The 17,272-nt window shown below is 44.3% G+C and overlaps 1 protein-coding gene across 1 annotated transcript in view; it reads left to right on the plus strand.

Moving 5' to 3' along the window:
• CR1 (complement C3b/C4b receptor 1 (Knops blood group)) overlaps nucleotides 1–17,272 on the plus strand; it is a 64,199-nt gene that overhangs the window by 31,337 nt on the left and 15,590 nt on the right. Inside the window, exons 46-60 of the mRNA XM_058040035.1 lie at nucleotides 102–281; nucleotides 688–735; nucleotides 1,437–1,619; nucleotides 1,807–1,986; nucleotides 4,958–5,185; nucleotides 6,052–6,243; nucleotides 6,452–6,548; nucleotides 7,159–7,244; nucleotides 7,626–7,832; nucleotides 8,427–8,609; nucleotides 9,087–9,275; nucleotides 9,369–9,560; nucleotides 9,718–9,909; nucleotides 10,213–10,239; nucleotides 10,877–10,943. Coding sequence (XP_057896018.1) covers nucleotides 102–281; nucleotides 688–735; nucleotides 1,437–1,619; nucleotides 1,807–1,986; nucleotides 4,958–5,185; nucleotides 6,052–6,243; nucleotides 6,452–6,548; nucleotides 7,159–7,244; nucleotides 7,626–7,832; nucleotides 8,427–8,609; nucleotides 9,087–9,275; nucleotides 9,369–9,560; nucleotides 9,718–9,909; nucleotides 10,213–10,239; nucleotides 10,877–10,943 — 2,251 coding nt within the window. The remainder of the gene's footprint in view (nucleotides 1–101; nucleotides 282–687; nucleotides 736–1,436; nucleotides 1,620–1,806; nucleotides 1,987–4,957; nucleotides 5,186–6,051; nucleotides 6,244–6,451; nucleotides 6,549–7,158; nucleotides 7,245–7,625; nucleotides 7,833–8,426; nucleotides 8,610–9,086; nucleotides 9,276–9,368; nucleotides 9,561–9,717; nucleotides 9,910–10,212; nucleotides 10,240–10,876; nucleotides 10,944–17,272) is intronic.

Below are 17,272 nucleotides of genomic sequence, written 5' to 3' on the forward strand. Positions count from 1 at the left end.
CTACCTGTGAGACTGCTCTGAGCACACTGAGAATGGATTTTGGATGTGATTATTCAGCACTCACATGGCTTTGTACCCCTAAACAGGAGTTTCTCTTCCAGGGGTGGTGTGCCCAGCCCCACGGGTCCAGAATGGGAGCGTGGCTGTCCCCAGGCCCCGCTACACCTACGGGGACTCTGTCACCTTCAAGTGCCACAGAGGCTTCACCCTGCGAGGCCACCCCACGTCCCAGTGCCAAGGGGACAGGAGGTGGCACCCACCTGTGCCTGTGTGTGAGCAGGGTAAGAATCGCTCTTGGCCTTGTTGGGATTGCACGTTCCTCATGGTTTCACTCACCGAACCCAAAGCTGGTTTTATTTTTCCTGTTTGCTCCAACTGCTTTAAGGAGAACCCAGAAAATTTTTCCTTTCATTTATGCCTCTCTTCACACACAGGAGATGAGCCAGGGCTTGGGTAATGCTGTAAGTACTGACATGACTTGCACGTTCTCACACTGCTTGTTGCAATCCATAATCCACATTCTCTTAATTCCCTGGAAATTAGCAATTTGGTAGCTGCAGGACACTGACTATCAGAGAGCTGTGAGTTTTTTCCTGGAAATGTAACACCAGGATGATGGGAAATGAAGGTAAATGTGTACATTTTATTTGCTCAACCATGTTTTTAAACTCTTAATGCTGCATTTAGATGGAGTGTCAGAACGTTATCACCACCCTGACCCCACAACAAAGCCAGGTAGGTCTCTTACCTGAAGAGGCAAGATTTGATTTACTAATCACTAACTCCTCCTCCCAACCTGTCCTGCTTTTTTGAGGGAACTTTGCAGAGGGTTGGGCAGGGCTGTTGGGGTCAGTGCTGTGGGAGGGAGAGTTCAGCCTTCCTCAGCTGCTCTGAAGTTTTCCCTCTTGTTTCTCTGAGCTCTGCTTTGATCTCCACTCTGTTCTCAGTGCTGCACTGCTCCAAGCCTGCAAATATCACCCACGGATCTTTCCATGGCCCAGCAAAAGCAGTTTTTACTGTGGGAACATCTGTAAACTACATCTGTGAGCCTGGCTTCTCCCTCCTGGGGACAGCATCCATTTATTGCACAGCGTCTGGAGCCTGGAGCCATCCTCCTCCCGTCTGTCGAGGTGTGTTTTGGCTGCAGAGAGTAAAGAACAAAGGACATTTAACAAGTTTTGCTTTAGGGGAAGGTCTGTAGAAGGTCTAAATCTGAGTACAGAATGTGTGATAAGCACAGGCTGAGTACAGAATGCGTGATAAGCACAATTTTTAGCCTTTCCAAAGCCTGCTGGAGTTACAGGGGTCCGGGCTGAGTGCAGGGGAAGAAATTCAAAGGGAGCAGGCGAGGCTGCAGAGGGTCGGTGCCTCAGCCACTCCCTGGCCCCTCTTCAGCATCCTGCTGATTGTCTGATTGTCTCTCCCTGACTTTCCAGCCGTGAAGTGTCCGCAGCCTCCGAGCATCACCAATGGGAGGCTGAAAGGGAACGCCTCTGCCACCTTTCCCCGGGGAGCTGCCGTGTCCTACAGCTGCGATCCCGGTTACTCTCTGCTCGGGAACGCTTTCATCAGCTGCACGGGCTCGGGGACCTGGAGCCAGCCCCTCCCGCAGTGCAAAGGTGAGTCTGTGCTTCCTCTGGAGTTTGGGATTCCACCTGCGACTGATCCCCAGATCTGCGGAATGAGAATGAATTCCTGGCTACACCCAGGAGGAACTCAAGAGCAACGTCCTAAATAACCCACAGTTGTGTTTCTCATATTTTCTGTTCCCTCTAAATGTCCTCTTTCTACTGCTTCCAATTTCAGAGATCAGATGTGAATTCCCGGATGTCCAAGGTGTTAAAAAAGCCATTAAAGGAAGTACTTATCGCTCTGGCACTAACATCACTCTTGAATGTGACGATGGTTACGTGCTGGAAGGCATCAGTCACACCCAGTGCCAGGAGGATTTCAGCTGGGACCCTCCCGTGCCAGCCTGTAAACTGAGTGAGTGGAACGTAAACAAAGCAAAGATCAAACACAAGCATGAAAATGCATTTTAAACATGCAAATATCTGGCTGTATTTTTAAAAGAAGGAAGTATACAGGGGTGTGGTTTTTAGAAATCTGGTGTTGTGGGTGTTAGCAGTGAGACACTGGCATGGGGAAGCTGGGGCTGCACCTGGTTGCCTGGAAATGCCCCAGGCCAGGTTGGACATTGGGGTTTGGAGCAGCCTGGGACAGTGGAAGGTGTCCTGCCCATGGCAGGGGGGTGGAACTGGATGAGCTTTGAGTCCCTTCAACACAAACCATCCTGTGATTCGAAAAGGTTTATTGGTGTTGATTAAGGACAGCTGAGAAACGCTGTATTTTGGTTGAACAGTTTGCTGATTTTCTTTTTTTCCCTTCCCTCCAGCATCCCCCAAGCCCGGGTCAGTAGGCCTAGGTAAGCAGCTTACAAACATTTTTGTCCCCAGCTCAGTGGCACAGCCTCCCTCTGCTTACTTGGCAGATATATCCTATTGTGCATTTTGTGTAGTTTACACAGTGAGAATAACCTGCATTCTTCTCCCTCAGGAGTGGCAGCTGCAGCAGTTCTGCTGCTCCTGGGGGCAGGTGTCGTCTGGAAAATCATTTCCAAGCAGAAGGAAGGGTAAGGCAGCTCTGGCTCTTTGTTCCTGTCCCTTGGTGCCAAGTCCCAAGCTTTATAGGCTTGATACACTTGAAATATTTGCCTCAGTGTGTCTGGGCCTTGTAATTTTGTATCTTCAGCTCAGGTTGCAAATGACACAACCTGGAACTCATGGTGCGGTTATGTCATTTCATTTCAAGCCTCTCTTTCTTAAAGGAAACCGAACCACGTGTTCTTTTACAAGGCAATTCATTGTTTTCTTCTTTTTCACATAGCTATTATCATACGTATGAAAACTATAATTACAGAACCCCCCTGAACCCAGACACTGATCACAAAGGCTCGTGTCTGCCATAGGAGGTATGGATTTATATTCCTCAGCACAAATATCAGTTAGAGCTGCAATAACTATACTGTCATTTATTTATATTGCTGACTGCATTGTCTCCTTGAATGACTATTTTCCTAATACAATAATTCAACTAGAAACCTCTTTCCTTTTTGTCTTCTGATAGAATATTTTCTTTTGCTGAATAGAAGACGTTTTAAACATATTTGGGTTTTAAAACACCCTATTTTTCTTTCTGACACCACCCTCAAAGTGTGTCTTTTCTTTTCCACAGTCTGCATAGTTGGTGTGCACAGATCAGACTCCCAGACCAGTCCTTGCTTCTGACTTAAAGCCGCTTTTAATTTGTACAGATTATGAAAAAGCTGCAAAACCGCCTCAGGAGTAGCAGAGTCAGAAAAGGACACTGAACTTGGTTCCTGGGGATTTTATTTTATTTTATTTTATTACTTACTAAAATGGTGTTTTTACTTACAAGTGAATCTATTTTCTATGGTGGCTCTATTGCAGCCAGCAGTGAATTTTCACTGTTTATCAGTACTTCACCTACAAAGTGGGACATGCAAACAACATCAATTTTGCGTGATTTCTTTGAAACAAAGCATTTCCCAGAAATTCCCTCCTCTCTCTCCGGGTGGCGATGCAATCTCTACACACCAGCACAAAGCCAGGAAATCCTGATGTGAACACCAGGATATCATCTCTTTCCTAGGCTGGAAAGAGATCTCATCCCTGCTGCTGCTGACCAGGCACCCGGCTCGTTCCCTGCAGCGAGGAAGCGCCGCTCACGTGGAGACTGGAATTCTGTGGCAGAAAAAAAGGACATTTTACTGTAAATCTTCAATGCTGTTCCGCTCTCTGCACTTACTGTAAGGATCTAATGAGGCTCAGACTGCACACAGTGCAGGTGCTCCCTGGCAGGGAATTCTGTGCACTGCTCCTGATGCAGAATAATCTCCTTTGTCCCCAAAAAACTGGATAACCACAAACCTTTGTAGGAAGAAACAATCAATAATGCACTGGCCATAACCCCCATTCCCTGTCCCCCTGTGCCCACCAAAACATACCTGAACAAATGTGGGAGAAACCATGTTAATTAATGTCTTAATTACAGCTGTATTTACATGTTTATTTCCTTCCAGCAATGCTTATGTGCAGTGTTCCTCTACCAATGCTTAACCTAATAAAAGCTGATGATGAAAATTCTGTGTCTTCTTTTATGCCTACCTAGAACTTTAAGTCTTTTCTGCTTTGTTTTTTTTTTTTTTTTTAACATTTTTGGGCTGTTCTATTTTAATGCTGCTTCACCGCACACGGGATTTAACTTCAAATTTAACTTCCAAAGGCGAGCAGCGCTGCACAGGGGTGTCCATCCTGAGCTGGCTGTTATTTTTAATTTACCACTGTTGGTGTTCCAATGTGGCGCCCAAACACACTTTCTTTCCCTCTTTCCTTGAGCTGCCCAGGAAAGGATTCGCTCTCCTCGTACCCAGGGCTGTAATACACTGAGGGTGTTGTAAAATGTGCAATATGTCCACATATTCCAAGACTGCTTTAAGTCAGGGAAGATCTTTGATGGAAGATCTTTGTATACTTTCAATCCTATTCAATAAAATAGGAGCAGGCAGGAGCATCCCTTAGTCAAGGGCATCCCCGAATGAACTATCTTTAAGGATGAAGTAAATGAAGATGCTGATGCGTACATTCGGCAAAACACTCAAGGCCGATGTATTCTTCAGCTGATCAGCGATTATTACCCTGCTAAAAATAACACTTTCGGTTCAACCAGAGCCTTCCCGAGCATGCGTTGAACCGAGCCGGGACTGCGTCATTAGCTTGGAAATTAACTCATGACAACACAGGGGCGGTACCTGGAATCCGTCCTACCCTGCAGTCCTGTGTGTGGCACCGGCACGGCGAGCTCGGTCCGGGGATTATCAGCATTCCCGGACCGACCAGCGGCCCGAGCGGTCCCTGCGGCGCAGCCCCGGCGTGAGGGGCCCCGGCGGGCGGGCCCGGCCATGGCGGCGCCGCGCTGAGGGCGGGGCGGGCCGCGCATGCGCACCCGGCCCCGCGCTGCGTCTCCGGCGGCGCCGGGAGGGAGCGGAGCGGCCGCGGCCGCGGCCCCGCTGCGGGCATGGGGCGGCTCTCGGTGCTGCCAGCGCTGCTGCTGCTGCTGCTCTCCGTGCTGGTGCTGTGGCAGCTCGGCGGAGCCCGGGCTCAGGGTGAGACAGCGGCCGCTCGCTCTTTGCTGCCCCGAGCGGGCGGTGCCGGTGGGGAAGGGGCGCTCGGAGCGGCGGGCGCGGCGCGGAGCCCGCGGGGGGCCGCGGCTGGGTGGAGGGATCGGGAACGGGGTCGGGATGGGGATGGGGATGGGGATGGGGATCGGGGTCGGGATCGGGTTTGGGATCGCGATGGTGCCCGTGCCCTGCTCCCGCTCCGGTCCCCGCGGTGCCGAGGGTGCCCTGAGGGCCTGCCGGGGGGCGAGGCTGGCAGGAAGGAAGGGAATGGCTCTAAGGGCGATGGTGCAGCCCCGAGGGTTTGGGCGGGTTTGAATCGAGGGAATTGTGGCATTGTTCGGGTGCGGGGAGACCTCCAAGCGCGTCCCGTTCCACCGTGCCCTGGGCAGGGACACCTGCCGCTGAGCCTCCCTCCAGCCTGCCCTTGGAGCGGGTTCTAAACTCGGCTTTCTGTCCCTTACACCCGCTTTCCTTTTCCCTAAGAAGGGACAATGAGCTCCGTGAGTGGGGCTGGCTTGTTTGTTTTTCATGCAGCAAAAGAAATGGGTGTACAGTGAGTGAAGTCGTGTGTTTAACTACAAAATAAAGGCAAACAGACAAAAATCTGAAAACAGGATCTGGAAGGAAGTGCATTGTCTGGGTAGAATGACTAAAGAACTTGAGGAAACAATGAGCAACCCTATACACGTATAGGACGCTGCACGCAGTTAAAACCTAAATTAAAAAATTGGGAACGACTTACATATATCCTTAAGAGCTCTTGAATGATTCTGTCTCCTGTGCTGTTACACCTCGGTGTGTTTCTCTTCTTGTCGCTAAGGTGATGTGTTGTTTTTTCCCTCCTCTCCCAGGCTCGTGTCCCAAGCCAGATCGGCAGCAGAATGCAGAGCTCGATGAGGGCTCCAGGGAGCTCCAAGATTTTCCACCTGGGACCAAAATCTCCTTCACCTGCCGGCCAGGATACATTAGGGTCCCGGGGAAGTTGCTGACCTGGACATGTGGTAATAACTTGCAGTGGTCACAAACAAGCGTTTTCTGTACAGGTAAGTTTTTGTACCCCTTTTTTCCTGTTGATATTTACCAGTTTCAGTGGCTTTTCAAGTGGGAATTAGGGTTTTGCCATATTTTAAATGAAGCTTGGAAAACGCTGGTGTGGGTAAGAGCAATAAGTGCTAAAGATTTTGTCTTTGTATGTAACTACAAAAATGTAGAATTTTTTATTTTCTTTTTCTTCCCCACCCCTTCCCCCAGCAAGAAAATGTAAATACCCAGGACCCTTGGAAAATGGTTATTTTGATGCAAGAGATCTTACATTTGGTTCAAAATTGACATTTCGTTGTAATGAAGGGTAAGTGTTTTGGTGAAGTTTATGATTCTTTTTTTTTTTTTTTTTATGTTTACACCAGATTTGAAATAAACCCAAATTTTCTGTTCCAGTTCTGACCTGAAGTCTGAATTCTACCTGTAGCAAATGAAATTACAGCAAAATTTAATTTGATTCCGTGGTTTAATTACTCTTTGCATCAACCCTAAGTTTTTTAGTGAGATTCTGCAGAACTGCAGTGTTACCTCTGGTGACTTCTAATGCTCCTGTGGCAGAGGGGGTAGATATATATTCATCATCCTTCATTATTGAATAATTAAGTCAACAACACTAAGGAGGTTTTTTTTATCTTTTCCTTGAGTATCAGTAATTTTAGGACTTTAATATTAGAGGATATTTCTAAAAATTATAAGACTTCCACAGTTCCTTAGTGATTTCTCTTTTGTTTCTGTTTTGTTTTCAAAGTGAGACTGTCAGCAAAATAAGCAAGATTCTGTTCTCATTACAACAAAACCTTGTTGTGTTATGTCCCTGTAATCACAGAACAGAATTATTGATAAAAACCAATTTTTTGGTGCTTGTTGGGGAAATCAGAAATTTAAATTTCACTTCTTCAAAATTTTTACCTGTCTAGATACAGATTAATAGGTAAGGAAGAGATTTCCTGTGATATCAAGAATGGAGGTGTTGACTGGAGTGGAACGCTGCCTTACTGTGAAAGTAAGTAAATTACTGCTGTGTTTGATTTTCTGTTCTGATGGGGTAGTTCACTTACAAACAGCTGTGCCACCAACTTTCCAGTATAAAAAATGATGGGAAAGCAGGGATGACTTTTTCCTTAACTACTTGGGTAATGCCTGATGATTGACCACTGAAAAATGTCAGTTTTGGTGGTAATTATCTCCTATTAAAATCATATTATCTCATATTATTATCTCATATTAAAATCAACCTCTTGTTGAAGCTGAGGTTCTGTAGCTTGACTTCGAGTGGCTGTGTCAGATTTTCTGGGAAATGACTGAAAACCCAAGGTTTGCTCTTTGAGGTGAACCAGCTAACCGAGCAAAACCAATCTGAGCAATTTTTGTGCTTTATTTCCAGTAATTCCTTGTGAGCCACCTCCCAAAATAGCCAACGGGGAGTACGAGGAGAGAGGCAGCTACGTGTACCAGAGCTCAGTGACCTACAGGTGCCTGGATGTCCCCAAGGGCAGTGATCCCTTCTCCCTCATTGGCTCAGACACCATTTACTGCACATCTGATGCACACTCAAATGGAGTTTGGAGTGGGCCACCTCCAGAATGTCGAGGTTGTTGGAATTTTTATTTTTATTTTTTTACAGTGTCTGGCCCTTTCCTTGGAAGTGGGGTGGGGAGAATGGACTTTGCCTCTAGGAAAGAAGGAACAAATGCTGTGGTACAAAGTTTGGTACAGTTCCAGTGAGATTACATCATCATGGTGGATATGGATGGGTTATGAATAGAATATTGCTAAAATTTAAGTTAAAGCTTGAAAAATACCTAAAAAAATTGAGTGTCTTGTTGGTAGAAGTGGCAAGGCCAAAGTGAGGGAACTGGGAGATCACAAATCCTGCAGAAAAATTATGTCAAGGGCAAGGATGTGGGGGCTGGATAAGACTTGTAAAAAGCTAAGGAAGAAGCCTGTTCCTAAAAACAGCCACTATGGAAGTGCAGGAATCAATTTCTACAAAGCTTCTCCAAAACAACTTGTGGAAATTGGCACGTAAGGAAAAGGATGTTGTGTTTGGTGCAATGTTTGTATTAACAGATGTTTCCAAGCTTTGTTTTCATTGGTAACAAATGTTTGTGTTAACAAATGTGTCCAACCTTTGTTTTCATTTATTAATGCATGTTTGTGTTAACAAATGTTTCACCTCTTTCAGTGGTCAAATGTGAAGACCCCAGAGTTGAAAATGGGAGAAAAATGTCTGGATTTGGACTTCCCTACAGATACAAGGACTCAGTTGTGTTTGAGTGTAATCAAGGCTATTTCATGGTTGGAGCACAGGTAATTACCTGTGAAGCAGATAACATCTGGGTTCCTCCACAACCAACCTGTGAGAAAAGTAAGACTTTCTGTAATATTCCCTTTTCTTTTGTTAGCTAAAATAGAGCATCCTGGTGTTGTAGTGATGTCATGGGTGAAGGCAGGAGAAAATATTTGATAGAGGGAATTAGGAGTATGCACAGTGAGGAAAGCTGTAGTATCCTTCTGGAGTAGTGGAAATCTTTGTGTGTGTGGTTTTTTATGCAGTTCTTCAGCTCCTACTTTCTAGAAATTATTTTAGAGCGCAGAGAAATAATGAACCAGTAAGGATTTCTGAGCTGCCATGTCACAGGATTGTATTACCCTAATGAATGTCTACAGTGATGTTTAAGTTTTCTAAGGGGAATATTTGTACTTAAAATTGGGGTAAAGCTGAACTTCGGACATGTGCTGAGCTATTTTTCTTACATGAAGGCAACTTGTGTTTGTGGAATGAGTTACTGAGTTGTGAAATAAACTTTATTCTCACTGAACTTGTTTTAAATTCCTGTATTAGTTACTCCAGAGATGTGTCTTGCTCCAAAGATCCCCAATGGGGCCCTGATTCCAGCCAAAGGTGCCTATGCAAAAGGAGAGGCTGTGCAGATCAGGTGCAATGCTGGCTGCTCCTTCCCTGATGGCTCTGCAGAGATGACAGTGACCTGTCAAGAACAGAGTTCCTGGGGTGCTTTACAGCACTGTTCCTGTGAGTAAAATTGCTAAAATCAGGAGCAGACTGACAAGTTTTAAATATCTGATCTAGTAATACATTTTTTTTTCTCCCCCCTTTTCTTTCCAGGTGAGTCTGAAGGTTCTGGTTCCACACCAGTCATAAGTCATGGGAGAGTGATAGAAGGACAAAAACCTTCCTACTCTGTGGGGGATTTCATTACCATTGAATGTTACCCGGGGTACACCTTGCATGGCGAGGCTCGGATTCAGTACATTGGGAACAACCAGTGGGTGCCAGCTGTGCCAACCTGCCAGCTCAGTAAGTATGGGGGTCCTGATCCCAGACAAACCCGCCTGTGCAAAAGGAGCACTGTGCCTGCGAGTAAAATTGCTAAAATCGGGAGCAGACTGACAAGATTTTTATCTCTGATGTAGAAACACATTTATTATTATTTTTTCCCCCCTTTTCTTTCCAGGTGAGTCTGAAGGTTCTGGTTCCACACCAGTCATAAGTAATGGGAGGGTGATAGATGGACAAAAACCTTCCTACTCTGTGGGGGATTTCATTACCTTTGACTGTTACCCGGGGTACACCTTGAATGGGCAGGCTCGGATTCAGTACATTGGGAACAACCAGTGGGTGCCAGCTGTGCCAACCTGCCAGCTCAGTAAGTATGGGCTGCAAAATCTCCACTAGGATGAAAACACAGCTCAGAAAACAGTCCTTTTGTATTCAGGAGAAATGATTTAATGCAGCTTCCTTCTTTATTTTAATGGGAAAAATCGGGTTTGCTAAAATTAATTAAAATATTCATGTTCTAAGTTAAATATTGTTATTTAAATTAGTCTGCCTCAAAGATTGTGTTGATAGAAGTACTTGACTTGAAATAGCTCTATGAATATTTTTATAATAATATTTGAGCAAGATGCATCTGTGTTCCTCTTGTGATACTGATTCCTTCTGTTTTCAGGTGGATATATTATAGCCATCATCTGTGGTAAGTATTTTCTAAAACCCTAAAAAAATACGATACAAATTCTGTTTTTTATGTGAAAGCCCATTTTTGATTCCAATCACCTGGGACTGCAATAGGGTGATTTTGGAGTTCTAGTTAAAGCTGCATGATTCAAAGAAAGATTGCTTAGCTCTTACAGTTTAATTTAGTGTGAAATGTGTATTTTCTCATGTGGTGAGCTCACATTTCAAAGGCAGTTTGCAAAAACTTGGCCACATAGTTAAATGTCAGAGCTTGGGTTTACTGGAGGTGTGAGTAAATAACTCTGCCAGTGAACAGAAATGTTCAGTCCATCCTCTATCCTTGCCTTTGTTATCCAGATTTGTACAAACCTGTAAGAAGTAACACTGGGGTTTCGTCATTCCTGTCTTAGTTTCTGAGCTGGTGGGGTCTTGGTGGTCACTGGTTCTGAGCTGAGCTATCTTGAAGAATCAAATATTTCATTTACATGGCTCATTCCATAAATAAGTTGGGCTGTGGGGTTTTTTTAGGGGGGTAGAGGTGGGATAGACCTGTAGATGAAAACAAGGCTATTTCTGTAAAAGTTTTGTTGCTTTTTTGTGAGCTGGACATGATCTTTATCACTCTAAGGTGCTTTTTTTTTTACTTCTTCCTAAAGTGATTGTGGTAGCTGTGGTGCTCCTGGCAGCCTTCTGGATCTACAAGAAATTCTTCTCACAGAATGGGTGAGTAAACTTCCTTTTTGTTAATCCTGCAAGTTTCCAAATGACTGAGCCAAAGCTGTGCTGATGTTTAAGTTTCTTGAGCTTTGTGTGCCCTTTCTTTTTCAAATGTCTGATTTTTGTGTGAGCTCCTCCCAGCAGCTGATGGGAGCTAAAGCCTAACCATGAATTTGTCTTTGGTTTTGGATCTGCTGTTCAGCTAAGCTGCTAATTAACACTTGCACTAATTTCAAGGAAGGAAAAGCCCTGTTCTCAAGCCTGTGTTTGGCAGTGTCCACTTGCCAAGGAAAGTATTTTGTCCATCTGCTTCAAACATATCAGTTTATCTCCTAAAGCCAGGGGGAGTCTTGGTTCTATGGGCTTGTGCTGCCAGAAGGTTTTCAGGTTTTTATTCTCCTCCTTCAGCCCTAATGTTGGTGTCCCTATGTTAAAGACTTGCAAAATCAAGTGTAAAATGCTAGATTTGTGCACAAGCAATTAGTGTTCTGTTTTTGATGAGACATGTAGGGTGTTTTAAAGTTTATCTTCAAAACAACTGGGGTTTATGTGTGGTTTTTCATGGAGAGACAGGAGATTTAAATTCCTCTTTGTGCATTGCTTTTTGCTGTGATGTCTGATTTTATCTTCTGGAAAAAAACTTTTTGTCAGGAAAATATTTTGTAAAATGCAAAACACTGACAGTCCAGAGCAGGTTAGGTGGTACACATGGAATGTCAGGATGAGCATCTCATCAGTGTTGTCTTTTTCCAGAATCTGTTGGGATTTATCTGGAGTACATGACACAAAGGGAGGGATGCTTTAAATGAAGCAAACCAGAGGGAATATTCCTGTGGTTCATATTTGTAATGAAGTCCACACAGAGGACTTGGAGAGCCCTGGAGGGGGTTTATATCCAGTGAGGTTTTAGCCTTAAAATGAGCAGTGGAGTATCAATCCAAGGGCCAGAGTGTGCTCTGAGCAATTTGGTGCTTTTGAGCCGCTGCTTTTGTTCAGTACTTGGGTATTCTGCAGCCTGGATGGGCCAGAAGAGCTCTTGGAGTTCAGGGCAGCACTTGCTGCCTTCACCCGTGGGGAGACTTCCATAGAAAGCAGGAGGGATCTAAAGCAGCATCATCAAAAATTAAACTCTGTGACATTCCTGACTATCTGACAGCATGAAAAGCCTTATTGTGCCTAGTGCTTCCCTTCATCTTCCTCTCTGAACATCTGACTGCTAAAGCTCTTTCTTGTCTGAAAACCCTGATCTAATCTCCTTTTATGAAAGCCTCCATCTCCCTGTTTAGTGTTCTGAGTTCCTGATGCAGCTGAGCCTTTGTTGTTGTGCTTCCAGCCCTGATCCTTGCAGTTTGTAGCCTCCAAATGGCAGCAGATCTTTCCTTGGCCTCTGTTTCTTTGTGTGTGAAATGCCCTTGGGTGGGACATTCAATTAGACCTTTCTCCCTTTCTGCTGTTCAGCTCGTACACAGTTGATGAGAGTTGCAAGGAAATTTGTATTTTAAAAACTAATGTCCCAGCTGAGATGGAAGAAACTGCACAAATGAATTAATGAAAAGGTATAACTTTCCACTTCATTTGGACTTTTTGCAATGCAGATTAAGTGTCTTTTTTTATTGTGCTTTGCTTGGAATTTCAGGAGTGTGGAATCCATCTAGCTGGGAACCTTGGCTTCCTGTAGGAAAGAATCTCTTAACTTTTCATTCATTTGGGGAGAACAGGATATAATATAGAGATTTATCATTTAGCAGTGTCACTAAAAGCTTCCTATGATTTAAATCACATTTCTTGGTGTTGTGTTTGAAGAATGAGTAGCATATTGCCTACAATACTCAGAAGAATGTCTGCACCCATCCCAGTGGTGAGTTACTTTTCCTAGCTAATAGTTTAATTCCCTGTAATTAGAAGCTGGAACCACCTTTGGGCACTGCAACTCTAAAGGTAGTTGTGCATCCCTTCAGAGAAAACCAGATCACATCTCACAATTACTGATTCATCTGCATTTTTGCTTTCTAGAAGAGGATTAATGAAGGGTCTAACAAGGAACTTTTGAAACCTTCCTATGAAAAGGTGATTTCTTTTTCAAATCCAGAGTTCTGTAGCCCTGAAAAGAATCAAAATTCAGTTGCTTTGAAGCTGATGTCCTCTCCTGTATTTTAACCTCACTCCAGTGAGATGCATGTGATGAATGTTGGGGTTCCTCCTGCACTTGTGTAGGGTCAAATGGGCTCTTCCAAAATCTGTCTCTTCCAGCCTTGTTTGAACTGAGCAGTTTGCAGACAGGACAGCTCAGTTTTACTTTTCCTTGCCAGTATTGTGGCATTCCTATCTCAACAGAGCTGGAACTACAAATATTTTTTTAAATCAGCATCTTCTTTTTTTTGTTGCTTTTCTCCTTTGCACAGATTCTGAGGAGGTGATGGGTTCTCTTATTCCAGCTTAATGCAAAAGTCTTTTCATGTGCATAGTCTTGATTTTATTGACTTGTAAAGGACAGGTGAATTTTCAGTACTATTGGTGAGTTTTTATATGAACATAAAGCTTGGAGTTTATTCCAAAATAATGTATAGATTAAGGAATATAATCTTCACTCTGAAGAATGATGTTTCTAATTAAGATAGGATCTGTTTTCTGGGTTGATTTTTGGAGAGAAAAAATGAATCAGAAGATAGAATTCTTCATTCCAATCTTACCTTTACACATGATAAGAGAAATTACTGGTCTGGTGTGTCAAAACACTGGGAATTCTGGAGGTTTTCTTATGGAATAAGGAACTCCTTAGAGCCTTGGAGCAATAGCACTGAGGTTTGGCAAAACAGGAATTATTCAAGAACTTGGGACATATATAAGAATATCATTGTGAATTTGAATTCTTGTGTATTTAAGTATTGTAAAGTTGCTGTTAGTGGACTGCAGAATCAAAATCCACACTAACTAATATTTCATTTTTGGTTAGAAAATAAATACTAAACAACACACTGTAATTAAAATGAATTCCAGGGTGCACCTGGTGGAGTTATGGGAATCCTGTAACTGTTCTGGTGTTAGTTTTTGGTAATACCAGTCATCACTGGGAGTGATCCCTTTGGATCAAAGGCTCTGCTGCTCCCTGGGTCATTGCTGACAGTTCAGGAGCTGAATGAAGCTAAAATCTCCTCAGTCCAGCAGTTGGTAAAGAGAGGCTAAAGACTGACCCAGTTTGTGACTTCACCTGCAGCTTTAATGCCAAAACTAAGGATGTGCTTTCAGTGTAAATGTAAAACCTCTTGCAATGTAAAATCCTCTGATCTGACGTGTTTTTTTGTTTGTAGGAAACGGGACAGCACTCCCAGTTCTGCCGAATATAAGATGTGTAAAGCATGACTGCCCTTGCTGGGGTGGGAGGGACCTGGCAGGGGGATGTCCCTGGCAGAGCTGGACAAGGATTGATTCCCTTGCACTGAGGGGCTGCCCACGAGTCCCTTGTGCTGCTGAACTGCAGGAGGAGATGCTTGATAGGATAAGGAGTGTGTGTGCATCTAGCTAGCACAGAGCCTGCTTTGCCCTCCCTGCCCTCCTGTGCCCGTCAGCTGGGGGAAAGGAAGTACCTGTAGCATGCCAGGGTCTGTGGGAGTGCTGCAATGTCCCAGTGCCAGCTGCTGCTCCCTGCTGCCTTCAGTGCCACCTCTTGGCTTGCAGAAGATGTCCAATATTTTCCTGTGTCCTGTAGAGCTCTGCTCACTCAAACCTGGCTGTCCTTCCCATCCCTCTTTGCAGCAGAGGTGGTGTAAATGGTTCTGGGGTTTCCTTTGTTGCTCATTCCCCGGAGAGTCTGGTGCCATTGAAGGCAATGTCTTTTGGAAACTATCAAAATTAAGATCTTATATACTCTACCTCTTTGTCTGCCAAAGTTGGTTGTTGTATATATAATGAATTGAATGTGCCTTGAAATCAGAGTTTTATAGCTTTTCCTTTGCTTCTGAGAAGGAAAAAAGCTATATATATATATATATATTTCTGATTCTTTGCTTTAATCTCCCAAAGACTGCAGTGGATTTGTTGGGCCTGAAAATGGAAGGATTCTGTAGCAAAGGCACCCCCTGCCTGTTGACAGGAGATCCCTAATCAAAGGAACTGCTGAGAGCTCAGTGGTGGCTGTGTCCTGTCATGAGCACAGTGGAAGTTCCTTAGGGTGCTCCATTTTAGTGAGCCTTGATGTCAGGTCGGGAGATCTTCTGTTGCTTTCAGGGGTAGAAACAGGTGCTGTGTGATCCACCTCCCTTGCTTTTTTACTTGAAGTCACATATTCACATTTCTAACCTCTGGCTGCAGACTGGGATGTTAAATCAAGCTCTGAAAAGCTGGATTTAGCATCAGATTCCTGTTTAGAAGCAGAAGCTTTTCCCTGTCGCTCGCTTTTCATGTTAAAGGAAAACCAGGCCAGTCCAGTTGTGTGAGTGCTGGTAGATGTGGTGGTCTCTTGTTTGCTGCTTGGTGCTTGTTCAGCAAATGCTTTAGTCCAGATTCTCACTCCAGGAGCCCCCACCACTGTGTTTGCCATTAGTTTAGAGTCACTGCTACTTCTAATTCCTCAGCAAACCCCATATCTTAACTAGAACAGGTTTTAGCTCCATGAATCTCACTATCAGCATCCAGACAGCTTCTGATTTTCACAGAAAATCCAAATAGCCTCACTTGAGATGCCTGAGGCAGCATTGGAAGTGCTCTGGCTTGTCTGTGGCTGCTTGGCACTGCTCTCCCTGTCATCAACAGATTGTTGGAGTGGCACAGAACTGTTTGGGGCTTGATAGGGCTTTTTGGGACAATCCCAGCAGTTGCATTGTTGGAGCTCATAATAGGCCGTGGTTGTTAGAAAGGGGCTTTGGCTCTGCAGAAGGATTTGCTGTTAGTGGCCTGGCTGATAGCTCAGCTTGAGAGTTGTTTGTAAACACTGGGATGTGTGACTGGGGCTGAGTGTGGTGCTGGTCAGGAGCTCAGCTTGCTTTGTGTGGCATCTGCAATGTGCTGAAATACACTGGAATGTTCTTGATTGGGAAGTGAAATCACTGTAAAAAGTGGCTGTGTTTTTGCTCTTTCTGGATGTAAAGATTGGCCATAATTTGTAATATTCCAAATAAAAATGTTAAATTATTTAGCAGTAAGTGTTTGTCTTTCATTCATCATTGTGTTGAGCAGCTCTTCTGTCATCGTTATCCAGATGATTTTTCATGTCCCAAATATCAGGTGGAAACTGCTGAGATTGAAGTTTGCAGTTTGTACACAGAATTACTCAGTGGTAGTGTAGGGGATGGGGTTTGACTTGCTGAGCACCTTTTGGGGTTTCCTTTTAGAATTGCAGAGAATTTCCCAGAACCTCCAAAATTTTACTCCTGAAAAAATTGGTGAGAAGTTGATGGAGAAGAGGAAATTGGGGCTGTTCTGGTGGAGCACTTGAGGCAGAGCCCAGAGGGTGTTTTGGCCCTTTTGTCCAGCGTGTGACAAATGCAATCCTTAGAGAATAGAGCTCTGGTGGGTTTAGGTGACCTGTGAAGGAGAGTGGATTTAGGAATTGTGTGAGGTTCACACTTGAAATGTGCTGAACTGCTGTGGAGTCAGCTGCTGATAGAGTGAAGCCTTTCAGAGGGCGGAATAGAAAAAATAACTTCATATGCTGGATTTCATTGCAGTTTGTGGTTGAGATACTCAGAGTGAGTTGTGTGCAAATGATGCCAGACTGCACAACTTTACACTGTGGAGTTTGGGATTGCAGTGAGCATTGAGGGGATAAGCAAAGTTTCTGGCAATGGGATATTCTTTTATCTCCTTTCCAACCCAAACCGTTCTGGGATTCTGCTCTGTGCTTCTGTGAATCTGACTTAAACACTACAAATTAATTGGGTCTAATTGTCATGAGTCCTGTGCTGTTTTTCTAAAACTCAGTGCTGCATGAATTATTTCCTTTGGAGTCTGGAACTGATAATTAAAGGGAGGTGAACTCTGCTAAGGGAAAGCTGCATGGAATAAAAATGAGTTGTTGCCATCTACTGGTGACAGGGCATTGGGAGTAACAAAACAGGTCCAGAGTTGTGTGGTTTAGGGTTAAATAATGTGGAGTGACTGTGGTTGGTGGGTTTTCAGTGTCACACTTAAAATCAGTATAAATTAAGCCCTGCCCATAGCAGGGTTGGAGCTGGATGATTTTAAGGTCCCTTCCAAACCAAACCATTCTGATTCTCTGAATCCGAATACTTCTGAGGGTGGTGAGAATGGAGCTGGGGGCTGAAATGAAGAGACTTGCAGCACTTAGGTGTTGTCCAGCAGGGAACCAGGTGATCTCTCTACCTGAGACAGAGCCCAGG

Source organism: Melospiza georgiana, chromosome 23, assembly GCF_028018845.1.
Source record: "Melospiza georgiana isolate bMelGeo1 chromosome 23, bMelGeo1.pri, whole genome shotgun sequence".
Lineage (NCBI taxonomy): Eukaryota > Metazoa > Chordata > Aves > Passeriformes > Passerellidae > Melospiza > Melospiza georgiana.